The sequence below is a fragment of the Elgaria multicarinata genome, chromosome 1, assembly GCF_023053635.1.
Source record: "Elgaria multicarinata webbii isolate HBS135686 ecotype San Diego chromosome 1, rElgMul1.1.pri, whole genome shotgun sequence".
Classification (NCBI taxonomy): domain Eukaryota; kingdom Metazoa; phylum Chordata; class Lepidosauria; order Squamata; family Anguidae; genus Elgaria; species Elgaria multicarinata.
Window position 1 is genome coordinate 142,958,653 of NC_086171.1, and position 18,715 is coordinate 142,977,367.

At 40.0% G+C, this 18,715-nt stretch overlaps 1 protein-coding gene across 1 annotated transcript in view; it reads left to right on the forward strand.

Moving 5' to 3' along the window:
• LOC134404352 (FRAS1-related extracellular matrix protein 1-like) overlaps nucleotides 1–18,715 on the forward strand; it is a 122,094-nt gene extending 103,379 nt beyond the window's left edge. The window contains exons 27-34 of the mRNA XM_063135082.1: nucleotides 65–194; nucleotides 428–500; nucleotides 2,650–2,799; nucleotides 6,664–6,974; nucleotides 8,630–8,794; nucleotides 11,979–12,094; nucleotides 17,354–17,439; nucleotides 18,296–18,715. Of these exons, the coding sequence (XP_062991152.1) occupies nucleotides 65–194; nucleotides 428–500; nucleotides 2,650–2,799; nucleotides 6,664–6,974; nucleotides 8,630–8,794; nucleotides 11,979–12,094; nucleotides 17,354–17,439; nucleotides 18,296–18,528 (1,264 nt within the window). The 3' untranslated portion in view covers nucleotides 18,529–18,715. The remainder of the gene's footprint in view (nucleotides 1–64; nucleotides 195–427; nucleotides 501–2,649; nucleotides 2,800–6,663; nucleotides 6,975–8,629; nucleotides 8,795–11,978; nucleotides 12,095–17,353; nucleotides 17,440–18,295) is intronic.

An 18,715-nucleotide genomic window follows, 5' to 3' on the forward strand; every position in this document is an offset into this window, starting at 1 on the left:
GAAGCCACAAATATCTTTGTGGTTTCGTTATAACATTTTTCTTTTAATACTGTTTCATCATCAGTCTCGAAATAAAATGGTCCCGTATAGAACTGGTAGAAACATGCTATCGTGTCTGTGAAAGCATTGGAATGCTTCCTGTCAAACTTCTAAGAACAGGAGGGAGTGCAGAACCATCATTTGTTGGTATAAAGGTATGATATGAAATAAACTAAATGTTTAAAGATTTCTATTAATATTTTTTATGATTTATTTATTTATTTATTTATTACATTTATATACCACCCCATAGCTGAAGCTCTCTTGGTGGTTTACAAAAGTTAAAAACAATCATCATTAAAACGGAATTTAAAACCATATGTGAAGCAAGAAGCCAAACTGTATCTTGGTAATGATCTAAGGTTTCATAATGTGTGTTGTTTTTAAGGTCCAAGAAGTGTCAGCTAGAGTCGGCTTGGACTTCAAACATAGTACAGCAAGATTAGTGCAGTTTGATCCTGGTAAGCTAACCATTTTAAATGCTTCCATTACAGATGAAGTCTTAATTCAGAAGGTTTATGTAGCTTTCGGCTCCTGTGGTAAACAGTAAGATATACATTAGACCTCTCTGAACTCAGGGATGGACTCTACAGAACAAGTTCCAGTGCAGGGGGGATCCTCCTCCTTGTCCTCCTTCTCCAAGCCATGTAGCCTAGTCTCCTATGGGGAAGCTGTTGTTGCCTTGCCTTGCCTTGCTCCCATGTGCCTGACTGACAGCGGGAGAGGGGTGCCTCCTCGTCCTCATCCTGCAAGCCTCCTGTCCTCTCTGAGGTTGGGGCAAGCTGTGTGCTGCTATTGTGGCATTTATTAATATATTTACTTATTTATTATTGCACTAAGCACTTTTCTGCTGCTTTGTTTCCTTCTCCCTTGCCATACAGATCAAGGCACAAGAGGAGCCTGAGGGAGGACATTTGAGTATGAACTTTTAAATTTCCCTATAAATGACTGCATGCAGGGATCTGCTCCAAAATTGGATGCCTAAAGCCCTCTTTAAAAGCTGTCAGGGTGCCAATTTTCATCTGTTTTTCTTTAAAACTGAGAGAGCTGTCAGCATTTCTGTTAATTCCCATTGATGAGAATGTACTGGTTACCTGAAAATGGAGCAGTTTTTCATAGAACTATCCAGCAGAGCGGAGAGAGGGATGCGCTCTGGAAATAGGGGCGGAGAAACACCTCTACAGAGCTCCGGCTCGAATTTTGAGGTGGAGAAGACCCACTTTGCACACCCATAGTACAAACCTTTTCCCTGCCAAATACATGTTTGCAAGAAGAGGGAGGGCAAAAGCGGGTGGGTTGGCTTCCTCTTCGGAGTTCTTTCTTTTAGAGTCCTAAAATGTTTCGTTTTTCCCATTAATGTGCAGTGCAACAATGAAAGCGTTTTTGAATGAGTTGGCATTTGAATATAATTTCAATGTTGTTGGAGGGTTTTTGGGAGTCCCCCCCCCTCTCTCTCTCTCTCTCTTTCTCTCTTTCTATATATATATATCTATCACTGAAGCAACTCTTGATAGGACTTAAGCATGTGGTTAAGTACTTTGTTGAACTGGAGCCCAGGATGGGAATAAAACATCATCTGGATCTTACAATCCTAAAATCGTTCCTACAGTGCTTGCCTGATTCTGTTTGGTGAGACTGATGGTGAGACTGTGCTTTGAAAGCAGCACTAGAAGTATTTTTCATGGCAATATCATGTCAGAATTTGGGCTTAAGGATATCACACAATCATCTGCTGGGTTTAGCTGCGGTTTCACAGAATGTGAAAGGCTTATATTCAGACACCTTGGAGCTCCAGGTGGAAAAATTCTTGCAGGGCAAGGAGAAAGTAAACAATCATGGAGACATGGAATTTAAAAGTCTAGGCACCCTTGCTATCTAGAAGCTTTCTTGTTCTCTTTTTCTGCCAAATTGCTGCCAATAAAAGTCTCGTGAAATCTTCTCTGTGATTTCCTCCTTAATTCCAGCACTCAACTCTTCTTGCACTTCTTTTAACCCAAGTACAGCATTACATGAAAAAGAGCTGGTTCATCAGACTTATATTTAACCTTAGTAAATGTTAACAAAAAAATAAAAATACTGCTAGCACTGTATTCCCATGGGGCATAGATTTTGAAGGTTGCAGAAAAACTTAATAGTTCTTCAGATAATAGCACATAATTGCTCCACTAGTGAGTAAGCCATGACTTTTTCATTTTAATTGGGTAAAGCAGTGGAAATGTGTCAGGAAGCAGGTGTCTTGTGAAAGTTAAGAGGTTGACATGGAATGACAAATTGGGCCTTACAGTGTTCATCATCTTGCATGTGTATCCTGTTTGTGTGAAGGAAGTATTCCATCCAAAACATGGTTTGCTGGAAACGTAGCTCTTCACTTGTTGCATTCTACTTCAGTTGGGGTTTTACAGTTAAATATCTGCAATTACCAGTGGTGATAATTTCACACGTATGAAGGAAGTATATACATCCTCATTAAAGTGTTCTGTGGCTGACAGTTGATCTTGGAAGTCCTGCTGTAGAATTTGGCAGTTCTTATGTTCCTACGTCTGGGCAATCTAAAAGCTATTTTCAAAGGTGATGTAGGACTTGTAAATTTAGAATTTATGCTTTTAACAGGTGTTTCCATCAAGAGCTGGAATGTCTTCCTTCAAGATGATGGACTTGAAGAAAACAATGAAATATTTAAAATAATACTGAACAAACCTAAAAATGCTGTATTGGGACACAGAAGGGAGCTGACAGTTGAAATTCTAGATCCAAAGACTGGTAAGTCAAGTCATTAAGTATATCTTCAGAAAGGACCTTTCCTTTCTGGTCCATGCAAATGCTACAGTCAGCATGATGTTCTCATTTCAGTCCAATAGTCAGCATATTTTAGAAATGTCACAGGCATCTGAAAAGGGGTGGACTCCAGTGAACGCCCACCTTCTTGGCCTCCCGGACCCCGTTCACTGAGCTGCTGTGAACATACCGGACCTATTTGCAGAGTAGAAGCAATCCACGAGTGCTTGTCAGCCACCCACTCCCTCACTGAGCTGCCATTTTGTAAGAAAAATGGTAGCTCAGTTTTTCTCGTAAAAGTAATGTTGTGTAAATGGCAACTGTAAAGAGACCATCTATGCGACATTAAAGGTGTAAATAGACCATTTATACCTGTAATGTTGCATAAATGCCCCCTTTACAGTTGCCATTTACACAACATTACTTTTACAGAAAAAACTCAGCTGCCATGTTTTTCGCTGAGGGGTCAGGCTGCCGCCGGGTGCTTGTTGTGTCTTTGTGGTGGATCATCCAGGGAGCTGAACATGAGCAGACAGACAGTGGCAGCTCCGCAAGTGTCCAGCAGCATGGACTAGGTCCGTACATCCCTAGCATCTTTTAAGATAAAATAACAGGTCTCTGAGCATAAGTTCACCATGCATGCCTCATAATTGCTGTCTACCAGAATTATATATTTTGTAATTGTGGTCACACTTACTTGGAAGTAAGGCATGTTGATTTTAGTGGACTTCGTTTTGTGTAGATATGTTTAGGATTGGGTTAAAAGAAGCAAAACTGTATCCTGATCACAATGCAATCCCATCTTGATCTCATTTTGTGTGACGGCTTGTAAACCTAACATGATGTGACTGCAGTCAGTTAGGGAACCTGAATGTCTGTAGCATCGGACCACACAATGAGGTAATATTTTACTATGTGCTCCCAACTATTTGGAAATTTGGGATAACAATGTATATGGCACTGTGAGTTGATAACTGACCATCATGGGGCAGACTATCTCAAAATGGAACGAACTGGAAGCAAGGAAAATTTTGTGGGGATCGGCAAAACTGTCAAGCTCAATTTCCCTCAGGTTCTTGTTTTTCCACTGTTGAGTTTGTTCTGTTCCATTTCTGCATCAGTTTGCAGGGTGGGGAATAGTATGCCAAAAGAAAAGAAAAATGTGTATGGATCCCTCTGCAGACTTTTCAAAATATATGAAGTTTTTCTATGCAGTTTTTTCAAGTGTATACATTTTTGTGTGCACCTTTTCAAATGCGTGCATTTTTGGCACAGTTTTTGTGTATGTGCAAACTGCATTGCAATCTTCAGAAAAGTACAATTTTGATATCTAAGTAGATTTCGGTTCATGTTTAGGTTTGGAAAGTGTGAATTTCCTAGGTTTGCATTGAAATGCAAACTGAATAATTTTCTCAACCATCCTTAAGAACCACGGCTCAGTTGTAGAGCACATGCTTTATATGAAGAAGGTCCCGGATTCCACCTTAGCCCATCTAGTTAGCCAGCAGATGTTAGGAGGGACCTCTTCCTGAAACCCTGGAGAGCTACTAGTATCCATCAGGGTAGACAACACCATGCTAGATAGTCTGGGTATAAGTCAGATATGTATTCAGCTTATGAAGCTTAATACATAATTTGCATCAGAAATTATGCAATAAATAATGATAATAAAAACAACAACATTAAAAAATGTTTGAAAAGGACTAGGGAGATGTTGTTCTTATTTTTAAATATTCTATGCTGCTTCATAAGAAGACCCCTGCTGAATCAAACCAAAGACATAATTAGTCCATTCTGTTTTCCAAAGGGGCCAACCTGATGCATTTAGGAAGCCCACAAGCTGGACATGAATGCAATAGCCCTTTCCTGCTATTGTTCCCATAGTGAGGTTTAGAACCTGGATCTACACCACTACACCACATTGGCTCAGTTAGCATATTGGTTCTCTTTCCCTGAAATAAATGGCGCAGTTTTTAATCAGAATGCAGGCAGAGTATTTTAATGTGGTGTTTTAATGAGTATTTTAATTTGGTGCTGTGCTAAAACCATTGCATCTTATTTATTTTTTTAGTTTAGACCTAACCCACTTAATCATAAAATAACAGATTTCTAACCGTCGCTGACCCTTAACATCACAGCATCCTTTGATGTCCATCATAAAACCACTGTTGTTTTCCAGGAGAGGATGTATTGCAGTTCCTACAGCACACTGGTAGGCACCTCAATGCACAGCATAACCCACCAAGAAGAAGCCGGTGCCTCCAGTTATTGGAACAAATGGGTAGTCTTTGGGTTAATCTTACAGAGATACTCTCTTAGGAATAAAAAATACGCTTTGGAACTGCATAAAAAATACTTTTCTTCTAAAATTTTGTATATTCCTATCCCGACCCTTTTATATTGCTATGATAGAATTTGGGAATCTTACATTCAATTTAATGTTCCCCATTTTCCTTCCACCTACTCTTTTATTTAATTAAAAGTTTGCCTAAATAATCTTTGACAATGTTCCATTCTGGGTTTTTTAACCTCCTTACTAGAGGCAGTCCATACTTGAAATTATAGCCTGAGTAACAATTCTTCTTCAGTTCTAAACCACCTGAATACTATACTTCCTTAGAGTAACTTCCCTTCCTTTTTCCTACACTGTTTAGTCTTACATGTTAGTTTCAACTGCTGTTTCTCAAAGGCTGCTGATCCAGGCTGCTGATCCACTTATAATTGAGTGAAGAAGAAAGAGCAGCAGCAGCAGACCTCAGTCTGTCAACATGCCTGGGGTCAAATTATGTTCAGGGACAATGTGTTTCTTTCAAGTTATTGTCCTTCTTCTGCTTACAGTTATTGGTCACAATTATTTTTTAGCTTAATTTTTAGTGCCCGGTTACAAAGTGTACACAGTGCAGATACAAGTAACAGGTGTTGTGCTCTGTGTTTGAAAATATAAATTCTTATGCTGAGATAGGAACCATCCATTATTTTATTGTATGAGACCCAGAGAGTGCCTGGCAATTTTCATAATAAACTAAATTTCCAGCTGCCAATGCCATAGACAGTGACAGGGAATGACCCAAATTTGGGTCAAGAGTGACACCGTGTGGCCAAGAAATTCTTTTTCCTATTTCTTTATCACACTAGCCCTCTTCCCTAAATTGTCTCCTAGGTTTTAAATTTTTTACATTTCTTTCAGGTTGTTTGCTAAAATGGGAACTCTTAATAGTTTAGTTTTGCCTCACAACTAGCTGCTCAGTCCTAATCTTCAGCAACCGTGTTGTTCTGCCCTTGTAAATGCCTAAAGTGGAAAATGAAACCTGAGCTGACATTGCAGTGGTGAATTTGAAAGCAAGACACTGTCCTGGCACAAAAAGCTGCACTGTTGTTTTGGGCTTTTATCTGCAGCATCTGGCTTTGGGCCCTTTCAGAAATGAGTTCTCTGAAGATTAAGCTGAGATAGCAAAATTAATCTCATTTGTGGTTTATTTTAGATTTGACCTTGGATTGCAAAGATTACAGACCACCATGTAAGCAGGCCTCTCATGGTGTGTTGGGGGGTTCTCAGAAGCCTATCTTTCCCACTCTTCAACTATCTTATCCAGAGGGGTATGGATGGAAGCAGAAAGGGATTGCTTCCATTTTATACTGTATTTTATATTATGGTTTTATACTGTTGTTTTATACTTTGAATGTTTTTAATTTTTGTGAACTGCCCAGAGAGCTCCGGCTATTGGGCGGTATAGAAATGCAATAAATAAATAAATTTTCCAAATAGTTCAGCTTTCCTGTATTCCTCTATCATTACATTTGCTCAATTTCAAAACTGTACTTTCCTTCATTCTTCTATTTGATCATTAGGTAGCTGTGATTCTTCCACAACCTTCCAAGCTTCCAAGGAAGTGTTGGAAAGGATTAGCAACATTTCAGGAAGCACATTATATGCTGGTCATTCGTGTACAACAAGCAGAAGAGGAAATGTCTTCCATAATGAACAATATCTGGGCAATAAGAACCACCGTCAGCATCATCACCACCATCATGGCTCTTCTCCCAGAGGAGATGTTCATCAGGCCAAGCACCTGCTTGATCATGTAGATATGGATGTCCAAGTTCTTGCACATGCTAACCTTAAGAGAAAACATCAAGTAGCTGAATACAGGCCACTGATGGTATATACAGATGATGATATTTAGATGTAATATGAGGAATAACTATCTTATATGTAATTTGTAATCAAGTGAGCTCTAAGAAAGCTACTTAATCTTGAATTTTAATCCTTGTAGGCCTTTTCTTTAGTCTGCCTTAGTAAATGTACAAATCTGGAAAATATGTTTTAAGTTCTTCTAGATGTAAAATAATGCAGCCCCATTGACTTTAGTGTGCCTTTTCTATTTTATACCAGTTAATAATGCAGCCAAACACGTTTTCACCACATTTTTCTTTTCAGAGCAAAATGGCCAAGGTAATGATCCTTCAGTAGGAACAAATGCTATTAAATAGCCTCCTCTACTACATGAGGGCAAAAAAGGAAAAGATATCCTATTAATAACACTCCGTTTTCCTGCTGATGTTGCAAAATAAGCCACCATAAAATTATGAATATCATTGCCTTTCTGGATGAATTAAGTACTTAGAAAAGTTGTAATGGGGGGAAATGGAAGATCTGCTAATGAAAAAGAGCAATGAATGTAATGTACTAGGTGTCTCCCAGCACATGTATCTGCCAAAGTGGATCCTGTCCCTCCAGTCTATAATGCCATAAATAGAGAGTGAGTTTTATTTTGCTGTTATTGATCATTGTACTTTATGATTAAAATAATTTTAGCAATGCTTTTAAATCATTTTAAGAAATGTCATTAACAGCCGGACCAACCCAAGAAAATTTTTCTATTCCAAGTGGCTGCATAGTGTTGATCAGAGAGCTCCCTAGTCAAGAATATTAGAATGAGTTCTCAAATAAACCTTTTGGGAATAAGAGAAGTTTGAAGGATGATTGATTAAACACTCTTTTATTAATCCTTTTCACTACCTGCATTCAGCTGCTTGTTTTCCTGCTCTAAAGCTGTGTCATCATTTTAAACAAAAATTTAAACTGCTTTCTTCCTAGCTACTAGTTCCCAGCCAATTAGAGATTATGTAGTCAGCACGATGACATCATGAAGCCATATACCCAAGCAAATTTGGCTAAGTTATGAAGCCAGTTCACATTGACTGCAGTGCTTTCTTCACTTCACGACGATGCCATGACTGGAAGAGAGGGAGTAGCTGCCATGGACAAATACAGTCCATGGCTCGGGTTTGACTCACAACCCTCACTCAACTCTCGGTGTATATACTATAGAAAAAATTCCTGAAAGCAGCACACAAATAAACACTATTAAAATAGGACCATGGATAGGTAAAGTTACTTGGCCAAAGTTGAAAATTGGTTTAGCAGTGGAGCCAACAACTAATCCTGGATTTAGCATACAAGAAGATACTGACGAGTTACAATAGCTGGTTGGTAAAATGCTGGCCGATATATTAAGCAGGAAACACAGGACCTAACTACTCCCTTTTTTCTCCAGCTGGATTCTGAAGCTTGTGTTTAGACACATCAAATGGGGGAAAGTGTCAGGGTGGTGGGTGATATTGTAAGGTAGACTTGATAGCAGGGGAAGGCTTCAGTGGCTTCTCCCACTCCCCCCACCCCCAGAAGGATGTCTTTAGTTCTTTGCAGTGGATAAATGGGACCAAGTGTTTCCAGCTGCCAAACTAGCCCTTGAAAGAAAGAAAAAACAGAAATCATTGTACTTGCTGTTAAATATTTCTTTATCATTTCCAGTTCCAAAGAATTACGTCAACAGGAGGTGAAGGCCAATTTGTTCTACCATCTGCTGCAGAACCCTTGTCTGTTTTGCCGTTTCACCTACAACGCCAACATGACCTTCCTCAGAAAGATTTGGGTGTGAAGAATAAACCTATCCCATTATCAAGAAGCAAAAAACAGGTAGAATTGGCTTATGGGTGGGTGGAGGGGAATTCACGACAAGGGAAGGAAGATTTTATATCCTCAAGAGTGCAATGTGTATTATAAAGCATGATATTCCACAAAACTATGTTTATAATTATATAACGGCTATAAATTCATAGCAGAATCCTTTAAGGGCAGTCTCCTGGTAGTGCCTCAGAGTCTCCCAACCAATTTTATTGCCTGTACTGGAGACAATGGATGGACTCTCAATTAAACAGAACTCACTTTTTAATTTCCAAATCAAGGCATGAATCTGTTAACTGTAGTGTAGGATCGATTTAATGCTTTCAGACCTTATATGTCCTGTTTCTCCCATCCTGGGATTTTATAAAACTGATAGAAAAAAAGAATTGTGAGTATGCAAACGAAAGTAAGGACTTTCCTTCTCTCTTGGTTTTCTGAAATGGTTGGTTTGAGAACCAGTGACATGCCCAAGGCCCCCAATGAGCTTTGTGGCTCGGCAGAGTTTTATACTGGCAAATCTCCCCATTCAAACACAATACTGCACCATGTTGCCTTCCAGGTGTTTGAATTTCCAGGTCTGCTTACTTGCTATATCTTGCTAGGGTTTCTCAGGGCTTGTCAGCAACTTCATGGTTTCTGCATTAGAAGCCTGAATTTTATCTGCACATCTAAATGGTGTTCTGTCAAACACTATGATAATGGAGCCAAAATGACACATCACATTTCTAAACATAACATGGCATGTTTCTTGAAGTGCATGAAGAACTAACTTTTTACTGGAGTTTTGGATGAATAGTGCATAGGTACACTTAGGGTGACCACTTATGAATCTCCAAAACAGAGGAACTCCATCATCATCATCATCATCATCATCATCATGACAAAAATGATCGTGATTTGGATAAATTTTGCATATGCAAATTTAAATGTATGGGTGCAAATTTAGAAATAATTACTATAAATGAAACAGAATAATGTGGAAGACTGTGACCAAGTGACTTGTCTGCCTGCCTGATCAATCTGCTGTTCAGGTGTTAACTCTTGATGGGTAACAATTCTTATAATGCTTTATCTTTAAACTGGAATTGGGCAGGACAATCCTTCAAATAGAAGATACCTTCAAATAGAGGATGGTCTGCTGGCAGCCCATGAAACAGAGGACACAAGGCCACCCTAGACCCTGTACTTGAGATTTCTGCAAACTTTTGTGTTATCTGCAGATCTAGGTCTAGTGACTCTAGGGGCATGGCTAGACGAGGGGGGTGGGTTGATCTCGCAATTTTATGATCGTGAGATCTTCCCCCTCATCTACATGTGGCGTGTAATGTTCCAAGAGGAAGAGGACATCGCACCTGCCATTTTGGTGGGTTTTAATCCAAAAAGAGCACAGGAGCATTCCTATGAAAAGGTGAGTATTTTTTTAAAAACAAACTCCCACTCCCCCCACCCCACCACTAATGGGTACGGAGCTCCAGCCCAAGTCCCAGCTCCTCATGGTTACTCACGAGGAGCTTGGACAAAACTGCGATGGCAGGCCACACTTCCTTCTTGGGATCATCCCAAGACTGTGGGGGAAAGCTGAAAAAAGGGGTATGGCGATGCTCCCGGGATGCCCTGTGCGTCATGTGGATGCACAGGGACGATCCCTAGATGATCCCTGGGATATTGTCTGGTCTAGCCATGGCTTAGGTCTTCAAACAAGATCTTTTCCCATTGCTGAGAAAGCAGCTTCTGGGAAAGTTTATTTTGCACGTAGAATTCCACACTAAAAACTTGCTCTCAAAAGCCCTGTTGTGGGACAGTTGCATACCAGCTCCTCACCAACCAAATCAAAATGTAACTTGGTTTTTAGCAAAAGAAGGGTTTTTAATTAGGATTTCTAGGCTTGGTATCCTGACTGTAACATTTTAACTAGCTATCAGAATTGAGTCCAACTGTATCCACACCATTTCACAATTTAAAAGCTAATGTAAAGGTTTAAAAAGAATCTTAACCCTCCAGTTCACTCATTCCTACTTACAAAATGGCTCTATTAAATCAAAATCTCATGAGGACAGAGAAGCACTGAATCAGTTTAGAACCAAAAGTTTCCATATCGTTCTCACCAAATGCCTATGAGTTATTGCAATTGAGAGCCAAGAAATGACAAAAATATTAAAAGCTAAAGTAGTGCTCAGTTAGGCTTCTTCTTCAACGAGATTTAAGCACCCTCTAAGCCCAACTGAGAATGACTGAGTGCATCCCATTCATGTGCATGTTAACTTGGAAGTAAGTCTTGTGGGGAGATGAGGGAGTCTTGTGACCAGTCTTTGGTTTTAAAATTGAAATATAACTTTGGAGGCTGCACAGTTGATCACAGGAGTGGTAGAACAGCAGGTGCTTGATTCTTTCTCCATGAAGCATTTTCCCCAAGAAAAATAATCTTTTGGCTGCTTTTCTCTCTTCAGGGGTAAGAAATACAGGGCTCCATAGAGAAAGGGAATGGAGTGTAATTATGATTAGGAAATGCTGCTCAAAATTGTGCACACACATACTCAAAATTGTATGCACATACACACACATATATCATATTATAGCTGCATTGCAGGTTTTTTTTAGAAGTTCAGAGGTCTTTCACGTATCATCTAATTTGGACCTGAGTGTGTACACTAACTGGTAGTAAGCCCAACTGAACACAGTTGGGCTCCACTTTGTGTAAACATGCATAGGATTTGGCTGTTGGTTTATTGTCAGGACTGTGAATGAATGAAATAATGTGGTTCTAGTTCCAATTAATCATTTTTTTATGACCAGTTCTGTTTTTACTTTTTCTGACTCACATCTGAAGTCTAGAAGTGGCCAAGATGTGTGAGACATGGTGGCAAATCATGCTCCTTGGCCAGTTCATTTGTTCAATCTAGACGAGGTTTTGGTCCATGGACAATTTGAGAAATTGTCCTGGCATCATTACAAAATGGCTGCCATGGGAGGCATGCAAAGGACAAGTAACCTGCCTCAAAGACTGAGTACAAGGCAGTGGTGGGGTCTGAGCACTACACAACTCCTTTGAAATCACAGTTTTCAGCACCAGCAAAAACCTATTTCAAAGCAATCCCAGCTACAAGAAAATGTGTTAAATAAAGAAAAAGAAAACCTGGGAGGGGTAGGTTCATCAGAGATGTGTGATCTTGTATTTGTTTTGTTTCCCCCTTCATAGAGCCATAAATCCAGGACATGCCCTTCCAGATGGACACTCAGAGGGAAGCACTGCTACATTTTGAGTTCCGTTAGAAATGCTACATGGGACAGTGCTGAAAAGGCCTGCAGAAAATGGTACAGGAAGGCTGGAACTACTCTCTTATGGGCTGTTACTGATATTTCATGCTCTGGAGGTTTGGTCTTCCACTAGGATAGAGCTCCTCACTTTGGTTGAAAAGAAGCATGAACATCATGCTCTATGGCTCTGGTACTCAAACATTTTGGCCTTGAGGGCTGTAACAGTATAAAAGAACTGCTGGATTTGGCCTGGATGGGTTGTACTTCCTGGGAGGAGCCAAGAAGTGATCCAGGGGAGGTTTCTGTCACCAGAATGGGGAGAAAGGCATTTTTTATTATTATTTCCCCTCCCCTTCTGCAATCCCTGCATCAGCTCCCATGTTGTTCTGAAGAGTCCTCTAACTTTTGGAGGGCATTAGAGAAGGACTATAGGTCATTGAGCAGGGGGTTGGACTCAATGGCCTTATAGGTCCTTTCCAACTCTACTATTCTATGATTGAGTGGTAGAGCACTTGCTTTGCAAGCAGGAAGTCCCACCATCAGTCCCTGGCATCTCCAGTCTCACCTTCAGTCCCTGAACTGAGACTCTAGATAGCACTGCCAGTAAATTGTCGTTGCCATTTGACAAATACTTCCTGTGTTCCTTCTCCAAAGGACACCTTTATAAATCTGATTCTAAATCTATGCGTTGGCAGACCTGCCTATACTCATCTGCTTGAAGTCCAGGGGGGTATCTTCACAGCGTCGAGTTGGCACCACACTCCCCTGAAACCTTGTACTTTTGCTCTTGCAGGGTTGTGCCCTGTAATCCCCATGCAAGGGAGAGAGCACAGGGTTTATATGGATCATGGGAGGGAGGAGCTGCTGCTGCAACTGCTGCCATCCCTCCCTGGCTTCCCCACTTACCTCAAGGGGGTTGAAGCCAGGGTAAGGGAGAACCTTCCCTCTAGAAGAAGGAAGACTCTTCTCCCCCTGGAGGCAGCACAGGGGCATTCCAATGGCCATTTGGCTTGCCGGTTCACCCCCTCTCCCCTGCTTGGTCAGACAGTGACCAACCTGGCCATGCCTCCAACATGACCCCAGAGCAGCAGCAAAAGACGGCATTGCTCCATCCTCACCATGCTCCAGACAAGTTGGGGTAAATCCCAAACTTTTTTGCTTCAGAGTTTCAGGGGAAAGTCCCAGGACATCTGCGCGGTGGCTTCTGTGTCATATAATCGACCCTGCACTACCATGCACCCACCACAGGGGTTTCATCACGTATAGATAGCTCCCAGGTTTGAAGCAAATCAGTTTGGTAGCCCTACCTCTCACTCTCTCTATGTGTGGTTGTCTACACTTATACCTTGCCTTTCTGTAAAAAATAAATAAATGCCCAAGGCGGCTAGCAATAATAAAATCCATGTTAAATATTTTAAATACATAAATAAACCTAACAAATAAGCAACATACAACTGCCTAAGGATCAGATAAGAGCATATTATAAGAGCAGCCAGTGAAAACTTCATTAAAGTAGAATGCAGATCAAAACACAGAGCAGCAAAGAAAAACAAATCCGTTCCATGGGCCAAACACCTGCTTTTGCTGCCTCTGGGAGATGGGAGGCAGCCAGGCAGTGTGAAGCTGTAGCACTTCCTTTCCGCCTGTGCCAATGGCCCCTTGACGCACTTCCTTTCCTCTGCAAGTGGACCATGCGGGAGTCTAGTTACATGTGTAAGCAGATGAGATAGAAAGACTGGTGAAGAGATTACGAGGATTAGCACGGCTGCATCCTCCCTCACACCCTCTGTGTCCTTAAAGTGATGGACAGAATCTGTGGTTTCCGACTAGGTTACACTATTTATGACACTGCACTGTCCTGTTCCTTGGAATGTTAATGGTTCTGGATTTCTAAATCCAGAAATCGTGTCCAAAAACCACTCTTTAGCTGTTGAATTGGGGATGTACAATCTTTTCAGCCCCGAGGGCCACATCTGAAATTGACTCAGGGGTCAGGGACTTTATCTGTTCTAGCAAGAGCCTGTTTTATGTTCTTATATTCTTATTAACATGTATATTAACATTTTATGGCAGCCTAACCTACAGTCTGTGCTGGTTTGGATTGCATAGGTATATTCACAGGGTTTTAAAAACCAGCTTTTGTCACAAAGTTAGATATGCAACCTGCTCCGAGGAGCACATTGCAGCATTTTAAACCTCACAGTCCTGGTTCAGACAACACGCTAAACCATGCTGCTTAACCACAAAATGGTTTAGAGAATCCCTTAACAATTTTGTGGTTAAGCAGCATGGTTTAGCGTGTTGTCCAAATCAGGCCACAGTAACCTCAGAAAAAAAGGAATGCTTAAGATACAGTGAATTAATTCAAGATACCTCCAGTGACTTTCACGGCTGGTCTTGAAACCTGAATTTCCCACATCCAAATGCAACATTTCAAATACTGTACCACCCTGGCCTTATATGCTGATAACTGCTGTGTAGGCCTAATGCAGGCTTCTTGTGGTAGTGTAGGGTCAAGGCAAGCAGGACTTTGATCCTGATTGTGCACTATAAAGCTGAACAGATGCCCAATGGTAAGTCTGCTGCAGTCCTGAATCTTGTGACACCATAGGGCAGCTTGTGGCCTTCTAGATGTTTTGGCCTACCACTACTATCATCCCTAGGCAGCATAGCCAGTTGTAAGGGATGATGGGAGTTGTAGGCCAACACCTATGGAAGGGCATAAATTGCCCACCCTTGCCTTAAAGACTAAGCAATTTATCACGGGATAACCTTTGGTGGATTGAAGTCCACTTCATCTGAAGCATGACGTCTTGCTCTGAGTTGAAAAACATGGGTAAGTGTGTGTGAGTGTGTGGGCATAAACAATTACATGATACAGTAAGGTCATAACATTTCTATCCAAAGCTGAACAGGAGATCTTAAGAAAATGTTGTTGAGAAATATTATAAGAAACGTATCACAGAATATTACCCAGCAGGTCACTTTCAACACAATGCAAAGTGACTTTAATCTTTCAAAATGACTATGATTTTTTTTTCTTTTGCTAAAAGCTAGCAGTCCCCCTTCTAATGGACTTTGCTTTAATTATTTCTTCTTCAAGGTGTTGAGCTTTCTGCCTTATAACAGGCATCCTAGTATCTCATGTAACTGATTAAAAACACACACGAGCATTTACGGTCTGTAGTTTTCATGCTTGCTGACAAACTGGAAATTGAACTGGACAAAGAGGGAATAGTTTAGTCACACTTGTTAATAAACTCCCTGCTCCAGCATGAAGTTGGTCTGACCTTTCATTGAAAGCCTTGGAGGATCGTTATGAAAATAATTGCACTAAATTGAAACAAAATATGTTGGCAAATATGTTGCCCAGAAAGAACTGTAAGCAAATAAAGATCTGGAACTATGTTTTTCTTCAGTTAGAATTTTGTTCTATTTACAGTACCTCATAAGAAATCTTTTTGTTGTTGTTGTTCAAATGTTTTTCATAAAAAGAAATATCCATGCAGCTTTATCCATTTTCTTCATTAGATTCAAGCAGGAAAGAGAGAGGATGTGGTTTTTTAAATAAAATAAATAAATAACAGCAGTAACAACTGCAGACTGCCTTATTCTATCTCTTCAAAAACTGCCTTTTTAAAAGTAAAAAGTTAAATAAATTTAGTGAATTTAAAGAAGAGAAAAGGACTGATCATAATTGCTTAGTGAATAAATTAAGGCAATGTGGTATAGATTAAAGTAAAAATAAACATCCGAAGTAAGCTGGTTTGCCAGGATATACATGTAATATATAGACTACGGATGATTGAGGATTTTGTTCAGTTTGCATATGGAAGAGAATTGACCTGATTCACACTTACCAAACTCATATGCAGATCTGAACACAGTTTTCTGAATTTTGTGATGCAGGTTTTTGGCTTTGAAAAAGTAGTACATTGCCTATAAAAGGTATATAAAAATGTGTATTTTATATAAAATGTATCTAAAATCTGTACAAATGTACATGCAGATTTGTCCCACAAAATGTTGCCTATTAATTTGTAAGTGGGCTTAAATAGAGTTATGAATGAATATATGAGAAACTGACAAAGAGCTAAAATTCACTTAGCTGTCCATCCTTAAAAGGATGCTGAAATATGAGACTTGTTCTCAGTGTCATTTAAAACTGGGAAGGAAAGCTGTTTGGAAGAGTAAGATCTCTGTTTTAATTTCTTCAATGCTTCCTTTACTGATGTAGAGAGCGGTGTAGTAGCTGTGGGTAGAATGACACATAACATGTAGTCCTTGGTTCTTTTTTCAGTCTTTTAATTTATTTTAGGCAATGCAGCTCCTGAAGCTGCAATTTGAAAGAGAAAAGTAATGTGAGGTGAGAAAGAGGCTTTTAAACCCTTTCCTTTGGGCCATTCTTCATTGAAACTGATGCCAACTAATTGCTTTTGTCACCCTAGGGAAAAGATGTGGGTATCCCCATCTTTTCCTCAGTGGGGTTAAAAGCAGCTGGGGTGGGGATGATTTTCAGTCAGAAAAATGGCTTCTCCTCCCATACCGTTCTTCTACTCCAAACTGTAGTCTCAGCATGTGCATTGTGTAAAAAGGGGGATCCAAAACACCAGTCATAGGCCTACAGATAATGTGTAGTTCCTCCCTAAGAGTGTGAGCTGGAATGTCTCTGCTTCAGAACTGCCCTCACCCATTATCTCCATTTCAAAAATGGTCTAAGCCCCAATCTTGCCCCAGCCATCTGCCATATGGAAATTATACCTGAAGCAATGATTTCTCATGGTCCTATCAGCCAAAATGGTGTGGGAGGATATATATATATATATATATATATATATATATATATATATATATATATATATTAGTTCCATTGACTCCTATAGTTATCCAAAACCAAGAAGGGCCTGAGGATGTTTGAAGGGATCTTGGAGGATAACTAGGCCAACCCCCTTCCAATGTTGAATAGCTCTTACTTTTAGGAAGCTTCTCCTAATCCTTAGCCAACATCTACTTCCCTGCAAGTTCCACCAACTGTCTCTAGTCCTGCCCTCTGGAGTGATAGAGACACGTCTGTTCCTTCTTCTGCATGACAGGCTTTCAGATATTTGAAAGCTGCTCCCCTTAAACTTCTCTTCTCCGGGCTAAACAAACACCACTCAGATAATTTCAGTTATTGGATGCTGTCAATCTTTGAATTGGGGACATGACAGTTTCTATTTAAAGAATTAAAAGCTTGTTTTTAGAAAATGACTTTTTCTGGGCTGAAAAAAATCAATGGTGGCTGGGTTTCATTGTCATGTTTTGTCTGACATACAGGTCCAGTGGCCATCTAGCCAGTGTGCATTCTGCAAGGGAGATGGCATGGTTCTGGAAGTTTGCCAATAAGCAGCCATTTTGGATTGGTAAGTAAAAATTATTGAGGATACCTCTGCTTATGCCTTGTGCTGCTCTTAATTGAATACCACTGAAATCATGAATGTAGAGATATGTGTAACTTTGCTTTCATCCTAAACAGAGTAGTGCTGGTTATATATGATTCAAAGCTCATAGTCCATCATTATGTTCTCTGACAATATAAGTTTATTATTATTGGGTTCTGTGACTTCTCCATACAATCTTTGTCCAGAACGAGTGTGTTCAGATTTCAGAAATGATCAAAAGGTTTTCCTCACCTAGATGTTCCACATTTGAGAGCTGTCCAATTTTCCTGTAGTTAATTCTATCCATGTTGACTCTGAATTAAACTCCATTATGCCAATGGGAATTAATCCAAAATGCATGTGAATACAAGATTCAGTATCTTAACAAAATGAGGTGATTTGGGGTGAATTGCAGTTTTTGCTCATGGCAATCAAATATACCTTATACTGAATCTTTCATATAGCTCGGAACTGTCTTCTCTGACTTGGAATGGGCTTACAGTGTTTTATGGAGAGTCTTTGCCAGCCCTGTTACCTGAAATTCTTTTAACTGGGACCATTTATTGAACTTGTAACTTTATACATGGAAGATATGTGCTTTGACACTGAGCTATGACACCTTTCCTTTCCCTCTTAAGATGGCCATTAATTGGAAGCATGGATTGGCCACAAGCAGGGTGGTTATGTGCATCTGCTCTTATTCTTGAGTAAAAATACTTTTGAAATCAGGGGCTCTGCCTTATGAATATACGAGGCCAAATGGAATTCCTGCCACTACCCTGTAGCATTGCTATTTACTAGGCATGGTGATTCACAATTGCAGTGTCTCTATTTTCAGGATTAAAACAAGAAGGTAAAATGGGCAGCTGGGTGTGGAGTAATGGCCGACCAGTGACCTTCCATAACTTCAGAGAAGAAAAGGCAATGCTCAGCAAGACTACTGAACAGAAATGTGCTTTTGTACGAATGCAGAAGAAATGGGTTGCAAGACTATGTAGGCAAAGGCTGAAAGGAAGATATGTTTGTTCTATCCCTTCCTTAGCCGATTCTTCCCCCAAGACACAAAAATGATTGAATTGGTATGTGAAGTTGGAAAGGAAATTACACAAGATATATTACCATGAGAAGCAAAGTTGCAACAAATTCTAGAAGAGCAGCCATGAAGTCCTACAAGACACTTGTTGTACAACTGCTTAAGAAAACATCTTGATGAAGGAGAAACATAGCCTCAGTGCATCAACAACCTCATAATTTCAGA